This window comes from Protopterus annectens, chromosome 4.part0, assembly GCF_019279795.1.
Source record: "Protopterus annectens isolate FY-2018-M chromosome 4.part0, PAN1.0, whole genome shotgun sequence".
Taxonomy (NCBI): Eukaryota; Metazoa; Chordata; order Ceratodontiformes; family Protopteridae; genus Protopterus; species Protopterus annectens.
The window spans coordinates 1,699,319,650-1,699,347,331 of record NC_056733.1 but is presented as its reverse complement, the minus strand read 5'-3'; the positions used below and the strand labels follow the sequence as shown (position 1 = coordinate 1,699,347,331).

Here is a 27,682-nt window from a genome sequence, read left to right as displayed (position 1 = left end):
CCTTGTGAAGCATCTCAGTTAAGTATTGTAAAATCTGAGGTAAATTGGGTGCTGCTGTGCTCATCCCTTGAGACTGGTACCAGGCACAGAATTGTTTCCATTTTTCAGCATGAGATTTTCTAGTACTAGGCCTCCTTGCCTCTAAAATGATATCCATCTCAGGTTTGCTGAAGGATGGTAAAGGAGAGATTAAGTAATTAGCTGGGCTGCAAGGTTCAGTGTTAGAAGCTGAGGGTGCGGAATCTGGTTATCCTGCTGAAACGGCAGGGAAGGAGTCTGAGGCAGGTGCCATGGAGATAACCGTGACACACTGCGCAGAAGGGGGTACCAGTGTTGGCGCAACCAGTCTGGAGCAATCAAAATCATCCTTGGTTTGTCCTGTTTGATTTTTAGTAGTACTTTGAAGAGCATAGGCAGAGGGGGGAAGGCATAGACTGATAGGTTTTTACAGCTGAAGGACAGAGCATCCACTTTCCAGGCTTATTTGTGGGGGGTCCTTGTGCAAAATTTGTCCAATTGGTAGTTCTGGGGAGAGGCAAACAGGTCTATATCTGGGCTCCCCCATTTGCTTGTCAACATGTTGAAAGTCCTTGGTTCCAGTTTCCACTCATGTGGGTCCATGAGGTTTCTGCTTAGTCCATCTGCCAGTGTATTTAATTTTCCTGGCAGGAATTGAACTTGTAGGTGCACTTGGTAGCTCAAGGCTGTGTTCCACAATGCTGTGGCTAGTCTGCAGAGGGGGTAAGAATGTGTACCCCCCCTGCTTGTTTATGTACCGCATAACAGTGGTGTTGTCCGTCTTTACCATTAGTTGTCCTGGAAGAATGTGGTCCTTGAAGGCTGTCAGAGCATTCTGTACAGCTAACATTTCTTTTTGATTGATATGCAGGTGCATTTGACTTGGGTTCCATTTGCCCTGAATGCACTTCCCTGCCAGGTGAGCCCCCCATGCATAGTCTGATGCATCTGTTGTTAGGGTTTGGGTGGCAGGGGGTGGTGTGAAAGGTAGTCCCTTGTTTTGGTGGCAGGCCTCTACCCACCAAAGCAACTCTAGGCATAGGCAAGGTATGATATTAATAATTGTTTCTAGGTCCTGAGAATGTTGACACCATAGGCTTTTTAGATACCACTGAAATTTCCTCATATGCAGTCTTGCATATGGATTTAGAAGAATGCAGGAGACCATGACCCCCAAGGCCTGCAGTATTTGTCTTGCAGATAGCAGGATTTTTGTGGCCACTTGTTTGAAGTAGGTTTTCAAATTAATTTGTTTCTCTGGCGTGAGGTAAGCCATCTGGGAAGTTGTATTCAAGCTTGCTCCCAGGAATATAATTTGTTGACAGGGTACGAGTTGCAATTTCCTTTCATTTATGGTGTACCCAGGGCCCAGACAAGTTAGAACCCTTTATACAAAGGCCAGATGATTCAAAAGTACTTCCTGCCTTTCTGCCTGAATTAGACAATCTTCCAGGTATGGGTATATTTGAATATTTGTTTGCCTGCAAAATGCAATAACTGGAGATAGGCACTTTGTGAATACCCTGGGTGCAGTAGATAAGCCAAAGGGCAGTGCAGAGAACTGATAGTGCATGTAGCCTGCTTTGAAGCATAGTTATCTTCTGCAAGATTCCCTGATTGGGATGTGCAGGTATGCTTCTTTTAAATCTAGTGTTGCCAACCAGGCATCTTTGCCTAGCATAGGATGTAATTGGTGAAGAGTCAGCATTTTGAATTTTGGAATCTCCAAAAAGGTGTTTAGAGTAGACAGGTCCAGGATAGGATGCCATGAATTGTCTTTTCTGAGTACCAGGAAAAGTCTCGAGTAGAAACCTTGTCCCTTTTCCTCTTCTGGTACCAGTTGAATAGCCCCATGCTTAAGAGAGAAAGTACTTGTTTTTGGGCCTCTGTCCACTGATTTGGGGGTAGATCCGGCCACCTGCTTGGTGTTGGCAATGTGTGGAAGTGAAATCTGTATCCCCGGGACACTATATTTAAAACCCATTTATCCTGGGTAATGAGTTCCCAATTCTTTGCATGAAGAGCAATCTTTCCCCCCAAATGGGTAGTCAGTTGATAAGTGCTTGGAAATTTTAAAAGGAAGTCATTGAGACAGTTTACCATAGGGATGAGTCTTATTATTCCCAGATTTGGAAGTGGAGGCACCCCACTGCTTAGTTCTGTGTGTCCCTTGGGACTGAAACCTGGGGTTTTTGCTGTGTCTGGGTTTGGCTTGAGAAGACCTGGAAGGGGCTGGAAAGGACCAGTTCTTAGAGGGCCAGTGCCTACTAAATCTAGGAGGCTGAACTTGTAAAAAATCTTTAACAGTGCATAGATTTAGCTTTATCTTCCATCTTTTTAAGAACTTCCTCAGCCTTGTTGCCAAACAGGTGGTCCTGATTTAAAGGAGCATCCAACAATTTAGCTTAAACATGATCAGGCAAAGATTGCTCCTTAAGCCAAGCATGCCTTCTGAGCACAGACCCAGTAACAGCAACCCTGCAAGAGGCCTCTAATGAATTAAAACCACATTGCAAAGTATGTTTTCCAACTTGTTCAGCAGAATGCATTAAATCCTGTAAATCTTTATTTTCATCAGAGTCAGGAATCAACATTATTTTCTAACATGTTGCTGATACTTTAACATATGAAACTGGCAGTTTGAAGCCCTAATGGCCAAGGTTGCAGAAGTGTAAACCTTCTTACCCCATCTATCCAGCGCCCTGGAGTCTCTATCAGAAGGGGTAGGATTTTTAGCAGTAGAAGTCTTAATGGCCTTGGGCCCCTGTGAAATAGTCTCTGGATCTGCAACAGGATTTTTAAAAAGGAACTTGTGGGACTCAGGGACCCTGTAGTATCTGTCAGGTTTCTTGGGAGCAGGAGACAGGGAATCAGGGGCCAAACTACATTGCGAAAAAGCACCATCAACAATGTCTAGTGCAGGAGGAGTACCTAAAGGCCTATGCCTAGATAGGAGAAGAAAATCCCTAAGCCTTTTTTTTGAAACTGAAAAATCCTGGCTTTCCCAGTGGAAATACTCCCTTAGAGTATGCAAGGTTTCCCCAAAAGAACAAATCCTCAGGAGGGGAAGCAGAGGGAAAGGAGTCCTCTGCATCAGAATCTTCATAAGCAAATTCATATCATCAGAAGAATCAGAAAAAACAGAATCCTGATCAGAAGATTCATAATCAACTTCAGTCCTAGGCCTCTTAGAAGGGGGGGGGGGGGTTGGCTACCGCTGATTAGAGTTATTAGATCTTCAGCCATTCTTATCATTTGTTTTTTAGGCATAGAGGCCTGAGCATGTGGCCTGGGCATAATTTTTTTAGGCATGGATCGAGATTTAGGCCTAAGTAAAGAAGGAGGTGTCGATTTAATTTGCAAGTCTGTAGGCTTGAATACACCCTCAGAAGCCGGTGCCTGTACAGCAGCTCCAGATCCATCCAAGATAGAGTCATCCACGGGTTCCATATTTGAAGCATCTCGCGGCATACTCCGAATGGGTCTCAGTAGAGGCCTGTGAATCAGAAGTAGCGGGTATCAGCGGCTACGAAAGCGCCTCACTGAGTACCGGCGAACTGGCAACTGGCTTAGGGGAAGCGTCGTCGGCAGTTTTGGACCTCAGCGGCCTGTCTCTGTCTTTATCTTTGCATTTTTTTCAGAATCCCAGTAGGCAGATGGCTAACCGACGACATTTCTGGATAATTAAACTGAGAACCGAAATATTTAGAGGCGAAAATATACCGACGACGGATAGTGCACTGATTAAATAAAGCACAAAACTGACAGCAAGGTACATCATGGTCAGGGCCTAGGCAAGGAATACAGTTCGAATGAAAATCTTTATGAGGTATTTTCTTTCCTCACGTAATGCAATTACTAACTTTTACTGACATCGGTAAGGAGCAAGAAAAAGTTTCCCCAATGGGGTACTTAGCTTTAGTTGAAGACTTCAGTTCTGAAACTCGAAAACGAAAATTTCAGGAGTCGGCCGACCGACACTTGCAAACTGTTTCTGCTTCGTGCACTGCATGGCAAGAAAGAGTGATGTAATGCCATCAGCTGCATGTTTTATACCCCTGATGACCTGACGTCATGGAAGAAGGGACAGCAACCGATGCAGGACCCAAGACTTTGTTAATCAGGCCGACTGAGGGTTACCTGCAAGCAGATAACCCAAATGTAATGACTGCAGCAGTGAAACACGATGAACATCTGCAAGATCTTGGAACTGCCAGACAAATCACAACACATGCCATTTATACTCCTGAAATGAACTCCAGTGTGGTGGCTAGCTGAATCCTGTGATACCAAATGATTACATTCCTTGCTCAAAATCTAAGTCAACAAAAAACTGCTTAATATTAATTAATATTGTATTTACAATAGCTGTTCTCTAGTGTGTGGTAAACTAAAACAGCTAACTTGAAAATTACAGATTATTCTGTTGCCTTTGCATAAGAAATAAATACTGAATGCAGATATGTTTAAAATAATCATAATTTTTTGGTTTCTACCTGTATTGCTTGTTTTAATTGTTATTTTCACAAACAATTCCCGTTTTGCTATATATATTTACATACCTAAACCTGGCTGTGAATAGGTTGATATGCGCCGTAAGTCAGGAGACTGTTGATGGGATGTATCTGATTCTCCAGCTTCTGCTGTACTCAAGGCTTCAGAGAAAAACTGAATCACTGTCTTCAGGAGATTGGGACCATTTATAGCAGTGCATAATGCCTGCAAGTAAAATGCAACAGTTTACAGTATAAACTTAGTGAATGAGGTAAAGATGGTGAGAAATAAAGAAACATAGTATTCCAACTTAGCAAACCATCAGATGCAACCTAAGGTTACCCTCACACATCCTCAAAATGCCAGGTACTAGTATACTAACACCATCTGCTTTCCAGAGTAAATGTTAATGAATTCTTTTTATGCATTTTACACTATGGCATGCCTCTTGGTGAAATGGATTACCATCTTATGTACATGTATTCATTTACACCTGAGTCAGCAGTTTTGTTTGCAAATGTGAGAAGAGTTATGCTTATCAGCAATGCTTTTCTAAGCTGCAGTTATAGGGGCTAATGTATGCCACTAGGAAAGGAATGTTCACTGAGGCGTCCAAACAACTTATAGTTAAGAGACAGGGCAGTGGTAGACTTGACTGGAATCTCTTGTAAATGAAAAGAATCCAAAACATAAGAAACTGAGATATCTAGAGACATAAGGACTAGTTGCAATCTGCTAGATAATGAACACATTTTGCATTAAACTTTCATGCCATAATGACAGTGCTTTTTGTGAAGAAGAGATGAAATGGCTACCTGCACATTTAAGAAGGGATACAAATACTTCTCATATGTTTATACAAGGCGATCAGTCTTCAGACTATTACATTCCTAGCTAAAAACCAGACCATAACCAAAGGTAAGAATCAAACCCTGTACCTTGTATATGTGGGGTAAACATTGTAGGCATTATGCCAACTACAAACCATTTTATAACAACACTTTTATGGTGCTGGAATTAAAGCTAGTGATTAAAATGTCCATACCGCAATAAATTCTGTTTAACACTGTATAATAACTACATAATCCAAAAAAGGGAACAATAATAATATTCACAATAATATCACTGAAATGTAACTAAATTGGCATTCTTAATATATTTGTAAAGACAGATGAAAAAGGAAAGGACAACTTTGAAAGACAGGAACAAAATATAAAATAATAAACAAGACTCACTGTAAATAAAACAGCTATTAAAATGAAGAAAAATTCCCAGTTTTGGCTAAGACTTTTGCTCTACACATCTTAAAATTGCAAATTTTTAACAGAAGGTAGAGGATTAGAGTCAATATATAGTGACAACTTTTAAAGGGGCAGGTGTATTTTGCATTGGAAAATGCATGTTTCATGTACTCATATTAAGTCAGCTTTCAAAGTCTGTAGTGCCAATATTTAAAAATTGGCAACACATAGGACCTTTATCCATGATTAGTTTTGGTCATGTTCCTGATTCCCAAAATAACAGGTTAAGAGGTATGCTTCCAGCATCCATCAGGGGTTGCAGCTCTATGGTCTTGTTGACTGCTACTTAAATAGTACCCTCCAATAAAGATTCCCAAGCTGGGGGTGTCCCACCAAGAACAACTAAGATAATTCAAGGGAGGGGGAGGAGCATATATAATGTGATGTAGATTGCGCTACTACATGTGTAGCCAATGAGTACATGCCTACCATCATACTTGTGAATACAACCTCTAGCATGCATGCTAGGAAACAGACAAAAACAGTGCTACCACACAGTAACATGTTACATATCATGTATGAATGGGGAAACAGTGAGAAGATATGCTATTATTTGTTGTGTGTGGATAAAGGAACATGTATGGGGTCTGTAACAGAGTGAAGGGGGAGGCCAGTGAATACACATCTGTCAGAACTGTTGCATGTAAATTTTTCAATGGGGGTATGGTAGCCATATGTCCTTCTTCATTAGGTCTGCAATTGAACATTATGAAATGATCCATCATTGTTCCTATAGAGCATGCTTAAATAGTTATATCTAGTGGCTTTGTAATGTTCTGGAGTCAAACTCTAACTGCATGAAGTGATATTTCTACATCTAGCAGTTCACATGTTGTGGTCCTACTGTCAGTGTCTGAATATTCTGCTGCTCATGTGCTGACTTATTTCATGTGTGTGGAGACATTCCATTGCCACTAAGTGAACCAAATTTTGTCTCTGTTAGGATCAGTAGGTGCCCTTTTTATATCCATGAAGGGTATGTGTGCCCACTGTTCATAATACTAATAAACCTGTGTGCAGCTTCTGGTCCGCAGTGCAGATGTTTTCTATAAATCCAGCTGCTCAAACAATACAAATAACTGCATAGATTGATACATATTAAGTTCTGTATAGTTTGAGCAAAAATAAAATAAAAATGAGCATAAAATGAATAACATAATATTATTAGGTAATCATTGCTCTTCATTGAGTTCAAATTTAAGAAACTACTTAATTAGTAAGATGCTATGTCTTAAAATCTGTGTTTTGGATACATTTTACATTTCCCTGGACAAGGTCACACTACAATGTCCATGTGAGGGGGGAGCAGGAGGAGTTAATATATGTTGGGGGGTCTACTTCACATCATTGCAATCCCATTTCACCGAAATTCATTTCACTGAGACCAAATCACCTAATTTTCAAAATATTGAAAATTCATTTCACTGAATCTCATTTCACTGAATTGTAAGCTGTAGACTTGATGTGGCAGTGTGCAGAGTACTGTGAGGCAAGTAAAGGCTATATGCCCTGGAGTTAGCATATATAGTTAGGGGGTTGGGGGGCATGAGGGGCGTAGCCTCCCACTTAGTTTGGTTTTATATTGTCTGGCTTCTGTTAAGAGGATAAATAAGTAGTTTTTAAGTTGTGGAAAGAGGTAGTCTATAGTGTTGTGACTTTGTTTAGTCTTGAGAAATTTAGCATTTTAAGCTGTCAGTGAAATGAGATTTAGCAAAATGAGTTGTCAGTGTTTTGAAATTTAGGTGATTTGGTCTCAGTGAAATGAATGTCACTGAAATGGGATTTCGGTGATTAAATATAGACTTATGTTGGGGTCTTACTCAAAAGTGAAGGTAGAGGAAACTAGGAGATTGACTAAAGGATGGGTGCAATATTAGCAGGGATGCAGGTATTTTAATTCACTGTGCAAATGAGACCAGAACTGAATCCTAGGGCAAACTTCTCAATTTACCAGCCATTCTAGGTCCTCATTCTTACTGATGATTCTATGGGTGTAATATTGTGCAATTTGGCAAGAAGAATAAGGTCATGGATACAGGTGGCAGGAATGAGGTTTCTGCACAGTTTACCTGGGTTCACCCTCAATGACAAAGTGAGGAGCTCAGTAATTCAGAAGAACCTTGGCAAATGGCCATTGATCCTCTGTGTTGAGATGAGTCGGTTGAAAGCCTTGTGAGGACACCTCTTCAAAAAAAGGTTCAACCACAACTCACTTGAAGGAGGCCTCAGGGCAGGCTGAAGATCTGTTGGAGGGACTATATCTCTCAGCTTGCCTGGGAACTGCTGGAGATGTCACAGTATAAGTTAAAAAGTGTTGCTGGTAAGAAGTCTCGACAACCCTACTCAGCTTGTTACCACCACAACCCTAACCATAACAAGTAGTGTAGAAAACAGTGATGATGATGATTACTGCTTTCTGGCCTTTGTTTTCATGTAGGTAAGGTACTTGTAGAACATGACATGCCCTTCTGTTTCCCAATATTAGACATCAATACAAAAGGCTGCAGTTCTTAAGTATATCAATTTAACATAGTCATTATTGGAACATGATACCACCTTCTAGATATTAGAAAAAGTTGTAAAAAATAAAGAAAAATGTTCACAGGCATGCTACTAAGACTGCAGCCTTATCACATGATCCTAACTTCAGTTAAGAGCCTCATAAATATATTTACAAAAAATACATAAACATATATAGCAAAGCTTTTGTTTGCCTATATATTTAATCACAATTCTCTATTGTATAAAGTAGGTTCTTTTGTAGTTAAAATTGTAAAATAATAACTGGTTAGATATCATAACAGTGAAAATGATATCTTCAAACAAAGCACTGCTGAATTTTCTCTCAAAATGTAAACTATTACAGATCTCTAAAAATGTAAGCAGACGTTTCATTAAAGATGTTTAAAAATCATTTAGGGGGGGCAATGCCTCCAGCACCCTCTATACTGGATGCTGTGCTCTACCCCTCTGAGGTCCCTGCTTCATAGCACCTACCCCTCTGAGGCCTCTGCTTTATAGCATCTATCCCTCTGAAGTCCCTACCTCATAGCACAAAGAGATACAAACCTTTAAAGAATGCATCATTTAGGAGCACAACTCAACTTTATCAGACTTTTTTGGCAATCTGAGTTCACTGAACTATATTAATTTATGTTCAGAAGTAACTTTTATAGAAAACTTGAAAAGAAAGCAGGCTTAGAAGACTACATTCAGAAACAGCCATATGTTTCCTAATAAGCAGGGCTGAAAACTTACAACTTTCTATACAACGCATTGAAATTATAGGATGCAGTTTCAAACTATGGAATCTTCCTTACTACATAGCATATTCTCCCATGCTGTGACCTTCTTCAAGTTAACTGTACCTTTGAGATTTTTTTACACCTAAGCTTCACAACAATCAGACAGATGCTATATTTTATATCAAAGATAAGAGTTTGAAAACTGAATTCATGTGACTAAATTATTTTCAGGAGGATCTAGAATAGCTACTTGTTTCTGTCTTAACATTTACAGAATGCAGTGTATGACATTTGATGTCATGTAATTACTTCTTAAAACAGGGCCAGTCTCCAGTATTTGTGTGGAATTGCATGTTCCTTTGATGCTTTATATTGTGGGATGCCTGCAGTGCTCTTGAGAATTTGGATATGTGGCCAGTGCCCACTACTCTCTGTGGAAGTCCTTTTCTTGGACATGTTGATTGGGAAATCTATTTTATGTGAAATAAATCTTAATGCATCTTTCTGCATATGCTGTCATCTCTTTTATATGTGCAGGCTGGTGTTTCCTCCGAACACTTGCTTTGGAGATGATCCTCAGAGACTGCATGTTGAAGAACAAGTACTACATCCAGAGCAAAATACACATTACACAACTTGGGCGGTGTCAAAACTCCCTGCTACATCATGCCCGCAGTAACTTTACATGCCAACTTCAAGCCTGTACCACTTGGTTATGTGTTGTATTATGTTAAGAAGGAAACAATACTACTCAAGACACTCCCCTCATTATTCACAGATTGCTCATTGCCAATAGCTGGAAAACTGTGAAATGGCAGGGGGGGGGGGGTCTCAAATTTATAATGTTGCTATTTATCAACTCTGCTTCAGCTGTATAAATGATACCTACCTGTCTTGAGTTTGGCCAGTTGTGTTGAGAGGTGTTTGCAACCATGTAATTTTAAATAAAAGCTGACCTAATCTAGATTATGTTAGGGGATCACACACGCATACACACACACACACACACACACACACACACACACACACACACACACACACACGCACGCACGCACGCACGCACACACACACACACACACACACACGCACACACACACATGCACACACACACACACACACACACACACACACACACACACACACACACACACACACACACACACACACACGTATGTGTCTGTGATGAATATTGTCTTACACTTAAAATATGCATAGCTTAAGAACAGCTAACAGCAGATAAGATAATGAAACTAATATCTATATCTACATGGATACAGGACTTTTGATAGAAAGATCAAAAGCCCGAATCCATTACCACCGAACACACTTTAATGAAAGCGCTTTCATCGAAAAAGCGCTTTTGTTAAAGTATGTTAAAAAAAACAAAACACAAAATCTAATTTAATGCAGGGGGGCAAGCCCCCCTGTACCCCCCTACTTTAATATTCTCACTCTGAGGTCACAGTACAGTGGGGAAAAGGGAATTTTCCCTTACCGCACTGTAGTACGACCGGAACAACAAGCATACTTATGCGAAAGTGCTGCTTCGGTCAACAGCACTTTCGCGCAACTATGCTCACCAAATTGGGATTCGGTGAAAGATGCAGTCAAGCATCTGTACGGATCCCATCTACATATACATGCACACACATACACACACACACACACACACACACACACACACACACACACACACACACACACACACACACACACACACACACACTTATTATTTATTTATCTGACATTTGTTTACCGGGATGGTCTGACTGGGTCTAGAGAACCCATTTTCAGCAGAGGCCCGGGGAGAAAAGCTCCACATACAGTACAATAAAGAATACAGTAAAATCCAATATAGTACAAATCACATTAGAAATACTCTACAAAATAAGTTGAAAGAACAAACTATGTTATGCAATGTTACAATATATATACTACACATTTAGATAATTCTACAGAGTTAAAAACATTATAGACAATAATAGTCACTCTCACGATACATGTAGTGTCCAAAAAAAAATAGTATGTCGGTAGTGCAATGTGTCACATTGGCTGCTATAGTACATGACAAAAATAAATAAATAAATACATAGAATGTTAGTTTCAGTTAGGAAAACAGTAACCAGAAAGTTAGTGATACAGAAAGACAGTGAGAGAGTTAAAAAGAATAGAAGCAAAACAGCCTGAACAGTAGCTTAAGGATATGGTAAAGAAACAGAGAAGGAGTTAGAAGATCCTTATGATCTTGCAGACTGTGAAGGACTGAAATGTTACAGAAGAGGAGGATGAGGCTAGTGTGGAAGAAGAGGAAGTGCTGAGCATCAGGCAGGCTTTATGCAGGAGCAGAGCCATGTCTTTTTGAGAAGATTTTTTAAAGAGGCTTTGAACTGGGTTAGGCCAGGCATAGACCTAGTACCTAGAGGTAGTGAATTCCAAAGTATAGAGACAGAGTATGAATACAGAGAGTGACCTGGTTTTCTTGTAGGTTTTGAGATAGCTCAGACATTTTTGTCTTCTGATCGTAGGGATCGATTTGGTGTGTAAAGTGTGACTAGATTGGCTAGTGCAGGGCAGGCAGTAGGCTTGAAAATAAGGTTGTGGAATGTGGATAGCTGAATAAAGGCAAGTTGGTTGGGGAGTTCAAGCCAGTTTAGTTCTAGGAGTGGTTTACAGTGGTGTGTGTGATATTTAGAGTTTTGTAGCAACCTTAGCAACTTTGTTGTAGCACTGTTCCATCTTGCTTATAGTAGAAGTTTGTAAGTTAGTTAGGATAGGGGCATCATAAAGAAAGGAGGAAAGTAAGAGTCCCAGCTTTTGATGAGTTTTCTTTATATTTTGCTGTATATGGGAGTCAAATGAAAGTTTATTGTCAATGATAATGCTTAGAAGTTTGTTTTCCTGCACTATTTCTTTGACAGTGTTGTCAGATGCAAGGATGTTGAAATGATCAGTGACGGGAGGTGTTCTTGGGATGAAAGAGTACTAGTTTTGTCTTCTTTGGATTAAGAAAGAGTTGGGAATTTCTTAGCCAGGATTCAACTGCAGTAAAGGACTGTTGAGTTTTGAAAGTAGTTCTGGTAGTGATTTAGCAGTACAGATTATGGTGGAATCATCAGTGTACTGAATGAGGGTCACAGGGTGAGAGGCAGTGTGAAGGTTGTTTGTGAAAATGTTGAAGAGCAGGGGTCCTAGGATGGAGCCTTGAGGGACTCCAGTAGGATTGTGGAGAAAGGGTGAGAGTTCATTGGACCATTTCACTGTTTGTTTATGATCCTTGAGGTAGCTCTGAAACCATTTTACTGTGTTATGTGAGAAGCCTAAGTTAGACAGTATGTTTAATAGTAAGGGGTGAGACAGTGTGTCAAAGGCCTTGGAGAGATCAAGGAATTCTGAGGCTGTATAGCATCCTACATCTCTGGCCTTGTTTACAGTGTCTGTAAAATATCATAGGGCTTTAGCTGTGCTGTGGCTAGGTCAGAAGCCATGTTGGGTTTTGGTTAAAAGACTGTTTTGCAATAGATATTGCATTGCCTGCTGATGGATACCGCTCTTGAGAATTTTGGATATGGGTGACAAGATGGATATAGGATAGAAATTGGATAGATCAAAGGAGTTGCCTCCTTTCTGGATGGGGGTGACGTGAGATTGTTTCCATATGGTAGGTACCTCTGATTTAGATAAAGACCTATTTTTAAGGATACTGATTGGGTAGGTGATTGAATTAGCAGCCAGTTTGAGGTAGTGTGGTGGAAGAATGGAAGATTATCAGCTGAGGTAGAGCAGGGTTTTAGTTTACGTAGCAGTTTCTTAATGGTGCCAGTAGGTATGGGCTGAAGTGAGAATGGGGTTTGTATGACATATTGTTGAGTAGGGGGGTTATTAATGACAGGGTTAGAAGTAGTTGATGGTCTGGGGTTGGTGTCTGAATAGGTTGAAGTGTGGGGGGGTCCAGCATTAGGGGTGTTAGTAAGTAGGTCTGATATTGATTTTATGAAGTGTTTGTTAAAGTTTTTGGCTATTTGTGATGGAGGGGTATCAGGTGATAGGGTGTGGTCTCTATTTATTCTAGGGTTAAGTAGAGAAGACATGGAGTGACAACATTTATTGGGGTTGATTTTATGTTGGAGTTGAAGCTGTGAATAATATGACTTCTTATCTCTGTTGATTAGTTTTATCACTTTGTTATGTAGTGTTTTGAAATTAACATGAATTTATTCATGTTTGTTCTGTTTCCAGGTTATCCAGGCCAGGTCTCTTTGCTTCATCAGGTGTTTACATTCTTTAGAGAGCCATGGAGCTCAGTTCTTTTTGATTCTTTTCACATGAATGGGATCTAGGGTATTAAGTATGTGAAGGAAGGTGTTACTAAAGTGTAGTACAGCAGCATTAAGGGGTAGTTGTTTAAGGGGTGTCCAGTCTATTTCATGTAGGAGATGACTGAACTTATGCTGACAAAAATTAGTTGAGTTCGTAACTGATTTTACAGTGTGTACTCTTAGTTGTTGGGAGTTTGTTCTAAGGGAATAAGCTGGCAGATAATCGCTGAGGGAGCCATACAGTGTACCAAAAGAGGGGTAATTGGCAGGCTGGGATATTAGGATCCAGTCTAGGGTTGTTTGGCAGGTGAGAGCTTTGCTGTATCTTGTTGGAGTATTGATGAGCTGAGAAAAACCATACAGATTTATACTATTTGTGGGGGAGTTGGAAGCTATGGTTTGCCAATCTATATTTACATCTCCTAAGATTATTGTTTCAAGGTTTATTGTTTGGGGTGTCCAGGATAAAATATTTTCCAACACTGGTATATTGTTACCTGGTGGGATATATATTACCATTATGTAAATTCTTTTTGATATGCTGAGGTTCAAAAAAGAGATTAGTACCTCAGTATTGGAAAAGGTGGGTATGTTACTGGTGTAGGGTGTGATGTTGAGTGTAGAGGGATATAGATGGGCTATTCCACCCCCATTTTTTTAGATCTACCTCTTCTGGTTATTGCAGGCATTATTTCCGAGTCTTTTACACTGGGGTGTAGCCAGGTTTCTGTAAGGGCTAGTACGCCAGGTTTATTTTTATCAATCCAGGCATGAAATGGGGCTATTTTATTACATATACTTCTAAGGTTCAGTGTAAATATGTTTACATTTTTGGGGTTACTCTTTTGGTTAGGATTAGAAGGTGGGCCAGGGTTGGGAGGTATGTATCCACATTTGAGTAGGTAGGTAATGAAAAAGGAGTACCATTGGAAGTGTTTTTTATTCTTAGGTGATGATACTGGTGTCAAGTGTGGTTTCATAGGAAGTGAGGAGGCCAGTTTGTGGCTTGAGATATTATGGGAGGGTATAGGGGAAAAGCTGAAAGGAGATGTCTGAGAAGCTGTGTTGTTTATTGGGGTGATGGTTGGAGGAGGTTGTTGATGTGTATTAATGTGTGGGATTAAGTGAGGATATAGCTGTAGTGAAGCGAAGTTGACAATTAAGAGTAAAGAAGCTTCGTAGGTTAGAAGGAGCATGTCAACTGTGATGGTGAGTTAAAAAATAATAAAAGTGGTATTTATGTGTTAGAATGTAATATCAGGTACAAACAGATATTCTGTTATCTTGTGATAAGTGTGCAGCTGAAGGTAAGGTTGGAAATGTTTTGACTTCAGGGTGGGTTATGACAATATGGTTAGGTGTTTTGCTCTGTGGTTTGTGATAAGGAGTGGTGGAGGAGATGTGACTGGTCAGTAGTACAATTATGGTGCAATGTTAGTTTGAGTGTATAATAGAAGAGAAGGTGGTAAGCCTGGAGTTAATGTAAGACAGTCTGAGGTGGTGAGTACATTGTGGTGGTAAAATAGAGTAAGATGCAAAGAATTATAGTAGGGGGAATGAGAATTCAAGTTGATGGATGTAAGGGGGAAGCAGATAAGTTTGGTTAAATAAAAGTAGGTAAGGTGTGAATGGAATGTGGTTGTGGACAAGGTAGAGGTGGATATAATTGGATCAGAGGAATGAGGGGGAGTGGTTTGCTTGGGATGTGAGTAGAGGTGCTGGGGGAGGGCGGGATATGGGGGAAGGGCAGGGGAGCGGAGTGAGCAAAACGAACGAGCAGGAAGAAACCCCGCAGATGGTTTACCAAAATAAACAATCATTGAGGTAGAATGTTCCTGGATACAAAGACAAGGTGACTGAACTCTAAAAACTTGACCTGAGTCACAGCATCTAATTTTATATTTATGGGCTGTTCATTGTCTTTCCAGGGATATATTACACTGAGAAGAGTAAAATATGCTGAAGTGTTAATGTAGCTTCACCTTCAGCAGTAAAAGGCCTCTGAGTGTGGGTAAGTGGGGGTGGGGATATCCTTCTAGCAGGTTCTACACTACAAACAGAATACACTAGTGCATGACGTAACAAATTAAATTATTAGTCTGAGTCTATGAATTTGTCTTACATAGATTTAACTCAGTGTATTTTTTCCCTGTGAACTTTTGCAACTGCAAGTGAACTTCAGCTGTGCAAGTTCGTTAGGTAGTGGGTTGTTTCACTGGGTGAGAGAGCGAGAGAGAGAAAGTTAATAAGCATATCTTGATGGTTGAATTAGATAGGTACAGTACTATTTGTCTATACTCATCCACACATCCACATTAAGTAACGTCTGGCAAACAAGAGTAGTGCAATATATTTCACAGTTGTGCATTTCACCTTTCTAGCCTTTAAACAGGACAATAAGAAAGCTTACCATAGATAGTTGTAGGTATGCATGTTTGTGATTAGTAAGAACAAAAATGGTGGCTTCTACAGTATAGGAGGAGAGAAAGTAAAATAAGCTAACAAGAGATATGTGTTTGCATGCAAAGATGGGGTTACTGAAATGTAGGTTTACAGATGTTAGAGAGACAGGTAGCATGCCTACCTGTTAATTCCCACTCTTTGCTATACAATATACAGTCTGTAAACCTGCTATTTAAGCACATAGAAAAAGGCATCCAGCCTTATTGTGCCTTTATAGGTTCATAGGTTAGTACTAGGCTAACTGCCCTTGCGAGCCATTTTAAGCCTAGCCAATTATCCCCTGTGAGATTCAAACCCTGTACCTTGTGTTTGTAAGGCAAACACCTTAACCATTAGGCCACCCTCCAAACCAAACAACTCCTACTTAACACAAGGTCCTGGCCCTGTCATGACCCTTCCTAAAACTCCACACCCCCTTTTTTTCCTCCAGTACTATGTACACAAATATTTGACACCTCTATTGTCTCTACTCTACACATACTGTTTCCTGTCTTTCAATTCCACGAGCTAGGCTATTTCAACCTATGTAAATATGTATATATTAGCTCCTTCGGTTCTTGTTTGACTGGCTAGAGTGCCAGCTTGTTTAATATTTGAATTTCTGTTTCTGAGGCATTTGGCAGTGTTGGATAACCACACTACTTGAGAAGAAGAGTGTTGGTGGTTTCTGCTAAACTGAAAAATCTAAGACTTACATTATCGCATCCACTGTTTGGTACTTGGTTTTTGCTCTACTAATTGAGTGTTTCTGTGTTGAATATCTGCACTTTTTGACATTTTTACAGTCTTCAGTCAGAACTGCCTTGGTTCTATTTTAGTGAGAGTAGAGAGGACATGAGTCATTTTCTGGCCCAGGATTGTGTAAATGAAAGAAGAGTGTGCTGTTTTTGATTTATCAAATCTCTTCTGTTATTTAAATACAGTCGCGCAATGCTTGACTCATAACCTAGGAGCAAGCTAAGACTTACATTACCATATCCACCGTTTTGGCACTTGTTTTTTCTTTCTTTCTTTCTTTCTTTCTTTCTTTCTTTCTTTCTTTCATTCTTTCTTTCTTTCTTTATGTATTTATTTATTTATTTAACATTTGTTTACCGGGAGTGTCCGACGGGGCCAAAGGCCCATTTTCAGTGGAGGCCCAGGGAGAAAAGCTCCACATACAGTACATAGACAAAAACAACAAGAATTTACAAATATATAAAAGAAATACAATATAGTTACCAAAAACTTACAAGACAATAAGAGTACAAAAATATATACATAGTTATAAAAAATATGATAATAAAACACATAAGTTTAGATAAGATACATTAATGTTAAACAGTGCAAGTGTGAAAAAAAAAGAGAAAGATACAATGAGTTGTTTAACCATTATTGTAGACTGATATGGAAAAAGTGTGGGAGGTATGGGTAAGGGGTACTTAAGAAGGGAATAACAGAGTAAGTGAATTAGGTAAAGAGGAACCCAGTGACGCTGGATACACTGAGTGTGTTGGAATAGAATTATAATTGGACAATAATAAGACAGAAGAGGTAGAGGAAGGTTTTTACCCAGGAGAAGTACAAGAAGAAGACGTTTTTCACATTGTTTTGTCACAGCTGCATTAATTGAGTGTTTCTGTGTTGAATAGCTGAACCTTTTGACCTTTTTTTACAGTCTTTAGTTTGAACTCCTGCTCTCCACAGAGAAAGCACCTAGCAGTGATCTGTATAGATGTCTTTAACTTGCAGTGAAATTCCCCATTGTAATCTGTGTAGATTCTGATCTTTCACAGTTTAAGTTTCAGTTAATACACCCTTATTGTCTAGACAGATTTTATTAATGACTAGAGCATCTAGTTTGTGCATAGCTGAGTGCTGCAAATCACTTCCTTGTTTTATTGACTTATTCAATATTTAAATGTCCCCTCACTCCTCCCTAATTCAGCAGCCATTTAGGTGCACTTCCTGACTCTTTCTGTGGCCATTCTGGTTAAGATGGATATTCTTAGGCCTGTAGCAATTGCCTCATGTAGAGTGACAACTAGGGCTACCACCTGTCCCACTTTACGAGAGACAGTCCCTCTTTGGGCAGTTGTGCCCTGCATAAAAATTGAACAAATGGCAAATGTCCTGAGATATTAGGACAAACATATTTCCTATATTTAATGTAATAGTTGCATAAAACTGTTATTCTGTTTCTGAAACACCTAAATGTTATAAGAAACAGAATAAGCAACCAAAATGCTACAAGAATAAGCATTTATGTAGGCAAATCAGTGAAGTTCTGCCCTTTGTACGGTCTGTGGGTATGTTTTGCCTTGCAAAATATGACGTTTGTACAAAAAATGTCCCACTTTGGGCATTTGAAAAGGTGGCAACCCTAGTGACAACCCACTGATTCTTAATAAAACAGATAGAAGTATGTGAGAGGTATACATGCACTTTAATGCTGTAGGCAAAACTCTTTCATGCAACCAAAACTAATCCTATAGAGGTTGTGAGTGACACTTGCACCATGCCTACTGCACAGGGTAAGGATCCTACACATAAAACTACTTATGCTGAGGTAACCTTCCTAAAACACTTAGACCTCCTGCACAGCACAATCAAAAAAGGGTCCTCAGACTTCATGTAAACACTCCATTAAAACATCACCAGCAGCTAGACATAGTAACACTGTATACAATGCCTCTACTGCTAAGCCCTAAAGGCAAACCAGAACACAACCACATTTCCTGGTCACTGGTGATTCTGTAGTGAGGCACACTGGTGTCCCCTCACCAGACTAAGTGAGGAGAGCATCATGGTTAGCTGCCTTTCCATCACTAGGATAAGTCAAGCAGGCACTCAGGTCATTGAACCACAGGTACCAGTACGACTCTGTCATAATTCATGTGGGTGTTAATGACTTGAGACATACCTCCCTTGACTATATGAAGCAAGACATGATTGAGCTCACTGATTATGTGTCTCAGGCTGACATGAGTCTAGCAATGGTCAGCATGCTACCTTCTCCAAGGATGATGCCATGTTGCCAGCAGAAAATTATTGATTTTAACAATTGGTTTAGCTTCTGGTGTCAATCCAAGGGGCACAATATTTGATGGCTGGGATGACATGGTTGACAGATGACACTGCTTTGCCAGGAATGATCTGCACTTATTTCCTCTAGGCTTTCAGATATTGTCAAAGACATTTTCCACCCCCATAGTGCCTTTTAAGGCAATGGCAAACTGATTAACCTCCCAACTTAACCTATGATGGAATATCTGAAGGTGGCACTGCTCAATGCTAGAAGTCTTAACAAGGAACTCCACTCCCTGCAAGCCTTCTTCTCCTTGAAGAGTGCAGACATTTGTGTAGTAATGGAAATATGGTTTAAAGTCATGGAGAGAACCCTGGCAGTGCAAGGTTCTAATGCCTTTCTCACCTTTAGACCAGCTACTGCACAGGAGGGAACTTAAGGTGGAGCAGTCTCATTCTGTACTAAAAACAACCTTACATCCAGACTGGTTAAAGTTTATGACCCACTGGAACGCATACATGTGGAGCTCACCATAAACAGGGTCTCATACCATATCCATGCAACCTACAGGTCCCTTCCATGTCCCAGGAAATACATACCATCTATCTAAAAGTACTAGATTCCCTCACCATTCAACCCAATATGACCTTCATGGGGGATCTCAACTACCCCTCTATAGATTAGGAATCCTACACCACTTCTAATGCACAAGCTCAGCAATTCCGAAACTTCATAAATACCAACATCCTGGAACAATTGGTCTATTCTCCTACCAGGGGTACAAACATCCTTGGCCTTGTACTCACAAACATGGGGAGCTGATGTTCCTCACCCAATGTAATGTCCTCTCTCATCAGATCTGACCACAAAGCTGTACTGCTTGAAATAAAAGTTAAATCTGGGGACTCAGGGAAACCAAAAACATTTAGTAAATATTCCAAAGTTATCCTCTCTCTACTAAATGACACCTTGGCTAAATTCCAAGCAGCCTCAAACCCAGTAAATACTGTAGCATATGCTGAGCTATTTATAAAATCCCTGTACATCCATATTGATAGCTGCATAGAGCAAGCTGTGCCCAGTCATATTAACAATAAGACAAACTCAAAAAACAAGCCACCCTGGTAGAATCACACTATCAAATGGTTATCAACAAATGAAAAACAATCTTGACCAAGCATGGGAGGAACAATGCACAACACACTAAAAGATTGACCAATCTAAACAGGCAGCTAAGAAGGTCAATGAATACTTCACAGACTAAATTTGAAGGAAAAATAACTTCTCAGGTAAAGAACAACTACAAAGCTTTCTACAGCTGTGTCTGTATCCTCAAGGGAAATACACAACAATGCATTGAACTTACTGTGAATGGCATCACCCACACTGAACCAGAGGTCATTGCCAACCTTTTCACTGACAGGTTCATCGCAGATTTATCACCCCACTTCTCACCAGTAGTCTAAAGGAAATGCCGCATACCACAATCCCTCCAACCATTAATAGGGAACAGGTCACTGAGGCACTTTTCAAGGCCAAAAGCACTACATCAATGGGCTCCAATAACATCTTAGGATGCTTACTAAATAACATGAAATATGACCTCTCCGGTCCACTTGAATCACTTTTCAACTGGAGTCTACAGTCAGTTTTTATGCCCAATGAATGGAGGATTGCTACAGTCATTCCCCTGCACAAAGGAGGTCCAACCACCCATCAGGGTAACAACAGGTCCATAAGTCTGACCAGCCTCATATGTAAGGCCATGGAAAGAATCATCATGGACATGATAAATGAGGATATAGGTAACTTGCAAATTCTGGATCCATCACAGTTCGGCTTTGTTAAAGGAAGGTCATGCCTTTTAAATCTGGTGGACTTCTTTGAGAGGGTCACCAAACCAAGGGATGAGGGCAAGACTGTGCACATAGCTTACCCCAACCTGGCTAAGGCTTTTGATACAACACTCCACTCAAGCATTATAGATAACATCACTAAATTGGTTATACACCCTTTTATCACCCACTGGATAGTCAACTAGTTCATTGATAGGACCCAGGAGGTCAAAATAAGTAAGGCCACCTCCACCAACAGGCCAGTCACTACTGGAGTCTTTTAGAGCTTGGTACTAGGCCTGCACCTGTTTGAGTTATAGTTCTCTGAACTGGAAGCAAATGCTGAAGATTTATGGCTGACTAAGTTTGCAGATGACTGCAAGCTGGGGGCTATCACTGACTCCACTACAGACTCTAGCATTCTTCAAGAAGGCTATCTCTGATGGCGCCAAAGCCATGGCCTTAAACTGAATTCTAAGAAAGGGATAGTTATACCATTTGGGAAGTCAAACATCCTTGCTAATTACCACGTTGATTTTATCCACCTAAGAGTCAGCCCAGTGGTCAGGGATCTGAGTATGCATGTAGACAGTAGTTTTACCTTCGACCACCATGTGGCCACAGTGGTGAGAAAATCCTTTTACATTTTATAACATATAAGTAAGGGCATGGCATCTAGGTCCAAAGAGGTGTTTATCCCACTGTACCCTTACCAGATCAATTATAGAGTACAATGCTCCCTTTGGTATATACCTGGCCAGGCATATGCAGCAACTAGAGTGACCTCAGAGGTTCCTTACAAAAATAATACAAAATGTAACAAACCTGCCTTATGCAGAGCACCTTAAAACCCTTTCCCTCTACTCAATCTACTACAGATTGCTGAGTGGTGATATATGCTTGGCTTACAAGGCATCTGCAAACCCCATGCTTATGAAACTCCTGCATATTTGTAAGTCAAACAGTACCAGAAATACATGGTCTAAAGACCTGAATTTTGTTTGTTTCTTACCAGAACATACTAAAGAGACAAGTGTGTGTCCCAGAGACTGCTCCTCCTATGGGACAGGCTTCCCATCCATGTGAGGCTGGGTTCATCTATCCAATTTAAGTATAATGCAACCTAGACAAGTGGATGGGGAATAAGAAATTTACATTAGGCCTGGCATCCATGTCCCTTACTGACAGAGGTAGTTTAAAATGCTTTGCCCTCACTGTTCTATAAACAGCAGAGACCTCCAAAGCAAACATCCAAGCAAATGCTATCCCACAACAAAACACGAGCAACACATAGTCCGCAAAGTCAGAGTGCCAAACAGTCACAGCCCTTAAGGCAGAACAACACACCTGACACACACAGGCTGAACAAAGAGAAGGTCACAGTGAGCTGCCTGTCGGGCGCTAGGATCCGCCACATTATGCAAGCACTCAGGTCGCTCCAAACAAGTACAAGTATGACTCGGTCATAGTACACGCTGATGTGAACGACCTGAGACCTACCTCCCTCGACTACATGAAAAGAGACATAAAGGAGCTCTCCGATCATGTGGCCCAGGCCGGTATGACTCTGACCTTGAGCAGCATCCTACCCTCACCTAGAATGATGCCACAATATAAAGACAAAATGATCGATTTTAACAATTGGCTAAAATTTTGGTGTCATTCAAAGGGGATCCAGTGTCTGTCAGCCTGGGATGACATGCTTGATAAGCCATGTTGCTTCTCAAGGGATGGCTTGCACCTGTCTCCCTTGGGCTTTCGGATACTGGCAAAGGCTCTTGCCACCCCTATAGTGCCTTTTTTAGGCAAGGCTCAAAAGTGAAACCCACCTCCTTAGAAAACACTAAGAACAAGAAACTAAGGGTAATGCTGCTAAACGCCAGAAGTCTAAACCTCAAAATGCATGCACTCAAATCTCTCCTCAGTATGGAGAACATTGATATCTGTGCAGAGACAGAAACCTGGCTCAAGGCTCCAGAGAGCACCCCAGCACTACCAGGTTATACCTCATACCATGCTTTTTGGCCCCAAAACCTGGACTGAATCACAAAAGGAGAGGGAGTATCTATATTTATCAAGGATATCCACACCTCCAGGTTAGTAGCGTTGCACAAAGCATCAGAAACCATCCATGTGCAACTAACAGTGGGCAAAACTCTATTTCAGTTTATAGCATGCTACAGACCACCGTCTCAAAATCAGGAATCCCACTTGGCTTTCCTGAAAACACTGGAGAACATGAAGATCTCTCCAAACACCATTATATTGGGTGATTTCAACTACCCTAACATTGACTGGGAGCATTGCTCAAGCCCCAACACCCTTGCCCAAAGGTTCCTGGAATTCATAAACTCAAATGCTATGGAACAACTGGTCAAAATTCCCACAAGAGGGGAAAACATACTGGACCTGATCATCACCAACATGGGGACCCTATGCTCCACACCAGAGGTACTCCCCTCATTGGTAAGATCAGATCATAAATTAATTTCACTGGATATCCAAAACCCGACCCCACCCCCAGCCCAGAAAACCACAGTGAAGAACTTCTCAAAAGCGAACTTCCCACTTCTCAAATCCAAAGTGGAAACCTTCAAGGCCCCAGGATTGGTGGAAACTACGGCCCAAACCACGGAATCCTATATAAATGCATTCTATGGACATCTCCAGGAGTGCATGGACCATGCTATCCCAAACAAAACCAAGACCCAAGCGTCCAAAGGCAGTTGTCCAGTCTGGTGGACCCCAGCCATAAATAGGTTGTACAACAGAAGGAGGAAGCTACTACATGATAGAGCAAAATACCTAAAAGGGAAGGCATCTCTGATCAGTACTAGCAAAAAATTACAATCCCTCATAAAATCCTCCAAGGTCAGTTTCGAAAGAAAAATTGCACAGGACACAAAAGACAATCATAAGGCCTTCTTTAGCTATGTTAGGAACCTGGGATGCAACTCCCAGGTATGTTCAGAGTTGATTCTAAATGACAAAAAATACACTGAACCCACAGACATTGCCAACATCCTGCAGACAGGTTCAGTGCAAACTCCCCCCCTTCCCCCCCTAAGGAGCAAATATCTATCCCAGTAGAGTGCAGCCTCCCAAACATCTCAGATGTCCAGGTGAAGGCCGCACTATCCAAGGCAAAAAACACTGCCTCAATGGGACCAGACGGTGTCCCGGGTTGCATCCTACATGAACTCCAAGAAGAACTAAACCCACACGTAAAAATGCTGTACAATCTCAGCCTCACTACAGGATATGTACCCAAAGAATGGCGTACAGCAACAGTGGTCCCGCTCCACAAAGGTGGTGCCTCAACAGACCCTGGTAACTATTGCCCCATAAGCCTGACTAGCCTTATCTGCAAAGCCATGGAGAGGATCATCATGGAACTCATAAACAAAGACATTGGGGACCTACAGACATTGGATCCTACAAAGTTCGGCTTTGTCAAGGGCAGATCCTGCCTCTTGAACCTGGTTGACTTCTTCGAAACAGTCACCAAGGCCATAGATGAAGGGAAGGTAGTCCACACGGCCTATTTGGACCTCGCAAAGGCATTTGACACAATACACCACTCAGGCATCATAGATAAGCTATCCAGCTTAAACATAAACCCCTATGTCACAAGATGGGTGGCTAACTGGCTCAAAGTCAGAACCCACAAAGTCAGAATTGCCGGAGTCATGTCTGACTCGAAACCGGTCACAAGTGGTGTCCCACAGGGCTCAGTCCTGGGACCTCTCTTGTTCGGCATTTACTTTTCCGAGGTACAGGCCAGCACGAGAGGACTATGGCTGACTAAGTTCATGGATGACTGCAAGCTGGGAGCCATTATTGACTCTCCAGCTGACACGAACATCCTTCAAAAAGGTCTCACAGAGACGGATAACTGGTGCCAGAGCCATGGCCTAAAGCTGAATGCCAAGTAGTGTATAGTCATACCCTTTGGCAAAAATAAAGTGCCCACAAACTACCATATAGGTGGAAACCCATTAAATACAAAAGAAGTAATTAGGGATCTGGGGACCCAAGTTGATAGCAATCTCTCCTTTGACAACCACATTGCCAAAGTGCTTAGAAAGACCTTCTACATAGCCCACCTTATCACAAAAGGATTCACATCCAGATCAGGGGAGGTAATAGTGCCCCTCTATTCATCCCTCATCAGGCCCATCATAGAATACAATGCCCCTTTTGGGATGTACCTTACCCGCCACCTGCAGCAGCTGGAAAGACCCCAAAAGTACCTCACAAAGAGGATCAAGGGACTCAAGCAGATGCCATGCGCTGCCAGGTTAAAGAAACTCCAGCTTTACTCAGTTGCATACTGCCTACTTCGAGGCGATCTATGCCTGACATACAAAGCTATGTCCAACCCAGAATTAATGAACTTGCTCCACCTCAGAAAATCCAAATCCGTTAGAACCACGCGCTCGAGGAATTTGAACCTCAGCACAGAGCTAAATAGAATGTGCTGGAGGGACAGATTCATAACACAGAGGGTCCCTTCACTTTGGAATAGAATGCCGATCCATGTTAGGCAGAGCACCTCACTGACTCTCTTCAAGAGGAATCTTGATGAGTGGATGGGAGATTGTAGATTCACCCCGGGGATTACTTCTGTGTCTCTGCTAGACAGAGGCTCAGTTAACTAACCTTAAAAAGGGCATAGCAAACTCAATTCTAAGTAAGGGTGGCAAAAGCCAAACACACTCGGGCTAGGCTTGTAAATGCCCCAGGGCAGATAGCCTAGTATGAACCTATGAACCTATGAACAAACAGGATATCATTATTTATTTATTTATTTATTTATTTATTTATTATTATTTATTTATTCCAGTTTGGTGACCTGGGAGGTCCACTGGGCTAAAGAGCACATTTTCAGTGGAGGCCCGGGGAGAAAAGCTCCATAGTACAATGTAATAAGACATAATGATCATACAAGTAAGAAGTACAAATAAAATACAAAGATAAATTTGATTTACATACAAAGGGTTGAATTTCCAAAACAGTAGGTAGAATGCATTCAAGTAGGTATTCATTCCATAAGCAACTTGGACGTTAAAGAAAAGTGTCTGGGAGGATGATAGGCAATATGCACAGGGTTGGGAGTAGTTATTAGTTACATTAACAATGTATGACTATGAGAGAAATTTGGAAGATATGAAGGTTAGCCAGAAGAAAAGGAAGAAGGGTGCTTAGGAGGTATAAAGTGAAGTGTGCAGTTGCATTTTCGGTGAGTATGCAGGTAGGAGAGGAGTTGTGTTTTGAAGGAGTGTAGGTTGTCACAGGTCCTCAGGGTAGAGGGAAGGGCATTCCATTTTTTAGCAAGGGAAAAGGAGAGTAAAAGCTGACCAGCTGGGAGTTTGGGTTTGTGGACGGAAATAAGGTTTTGGTTAGAAGATCTAAGGGGTCTGGGGGGGGTGTAAGGTTGGAGAATATTGGAGAGTGCGGGGCAGAGGGTGGGTTGAAAGAATAATTTGTGGGCTGAGACAATTTGGAGGAAGTCTAGTTGATTGGGGAGTTCAAGCCAATTTAGAGTTTGTAGGGATGTGCAGTGATGAGAGAGGGAATTTGCCTTGGTGGCGAATTTGGAAATTTTATTGTAGCATACTTCCAGTTTGGAGGTTAGGGTAGAAGATAGATTCGTAAGCAGAGGGGCATCAATATAGAAGAGATGGGAGGAGATATGTAGTGGCCAAGGTATGTCGAGTAGAGGGGGAGAGGAATTGATTATTTCTGTACAGTAGGCCAAGTTTTATATGGGTTTTCTTGATGTTAAGTTGGATATGGGTATTGAATTTTAAGTGTTCGTCGACTGTGACCCCTAGGAGTTTAGCGGAGGGAAGAGTGTTAATGATGGAGTTGTTAAGGCAAGAAATTTGAAATTAATTTTTTTCGGTGGTGGTGGATTTTGTGTGGGTGAAAAGAAGAATCTTAGTTTTGTTAGCATTAAGAGGTGATTTTGATGCATCCATTTTTCAGTGGTTGTGAAGGCGATTTGAGTTAGAGACTGGAGTTCTTTAAAGCTGGAAGCAGAGCAGATCAAAGTTGAGTCGTCTGCATATTGTACAATTTTGGTATTGGGAATAGCTTTGAGGAAATCATTAACGAAGATGTTAAATAGTAGAGGGCCAAGTATGGAGCCTTGGGGAACTCCTGTGGGGGTGGGAAGAAAGCTGGAGGAGGCTTGGCCCCATTTCACTGCTTGGGACCTGTCAGAAAGGTAGCTGGAAAACCAGGATAGAGTTTTTGGGGAGATGTTGAGGTTAGATAGATGGTTTAGAAGATGGGAGTGGGAGATGGTATCGAAAGCTTTAGATAGATCTAAGAGAACAGATGAAACTAAGTTACCAGAGTCTCGAGCTGAATTGACAGAGTGTAAAAAGGAGAGAAGGGCTGTGTTGGTATGTCCAGGGTGGAAACCGTGTTGGGTAGGAGAGAGCAGCTGGTGTTCAGTTAGGAATGGCATGAGCTGCAGGTGGATGCATTTTTCAAGAATTTTTGAGATAGGAGAGAGGATGGCTATGGGGCGGAAGTTGGAGAAGTTATACTTTTTGCCACCTTTGTGGAGTGGAAGAATAAAAGCAGAGTGCCATAGTTTGGGTACATAGGACTCAAGTATTATTCTTTCAGGAAAACTTGGCTGGGCTCAGAAAGACCCCCTTCCCCAGGTTGTTAGCCTAGTAATAATCCATGAATCTGTGAATCTAATCTATGAGTGATGCAAGAAAAAATGAGCAGATAAGATAAGAGATCTAAGAGATGTGCAACATGAACCATCAGCCACGTTGTACAGCAAAGTTTTTCAGAAAACATGTTTCCTGCTGGCTACAACACAACAGATACTGATAGCATCATCCAACTAATCTTGAAGGAAGAACTGCAGATAGGGCATCTTCACTCAAATAGTGGAAGACATTACAAAATCATTACATAAAAGATCGATGAGGTAGCAGATGGAGATCTTTGGGATAAGAAATACAAGTCTGCATTT

The 27,682-nt window shown here is 41.1% G+C and overlaps 1 protein-coding gene across 1 annotated transcript in view; it reads right to left on the bottom strand.

Annotated features, from left to right (window-relative positions):
- Positions 1-27,682, bottom strand: part of ARAP3 (ArfGAP with RhoGAP domain, ankyrin repeat and PH domain 3) — a 1,205,760-nt gene that overhangs the window by 468,090 nt on the left and 709,988 nt on the right. The window contains exon 14 of the mRNA XM_044069919.1: positions 4,581-4,737. Within this exon, the coding sequence (XP_043925854.1) occupies positions 4,581-4,737 (157 nt within the window). The remainder of the gene's footprint in view (positions 1-4,580; positions 4,738-27,682) is intronic.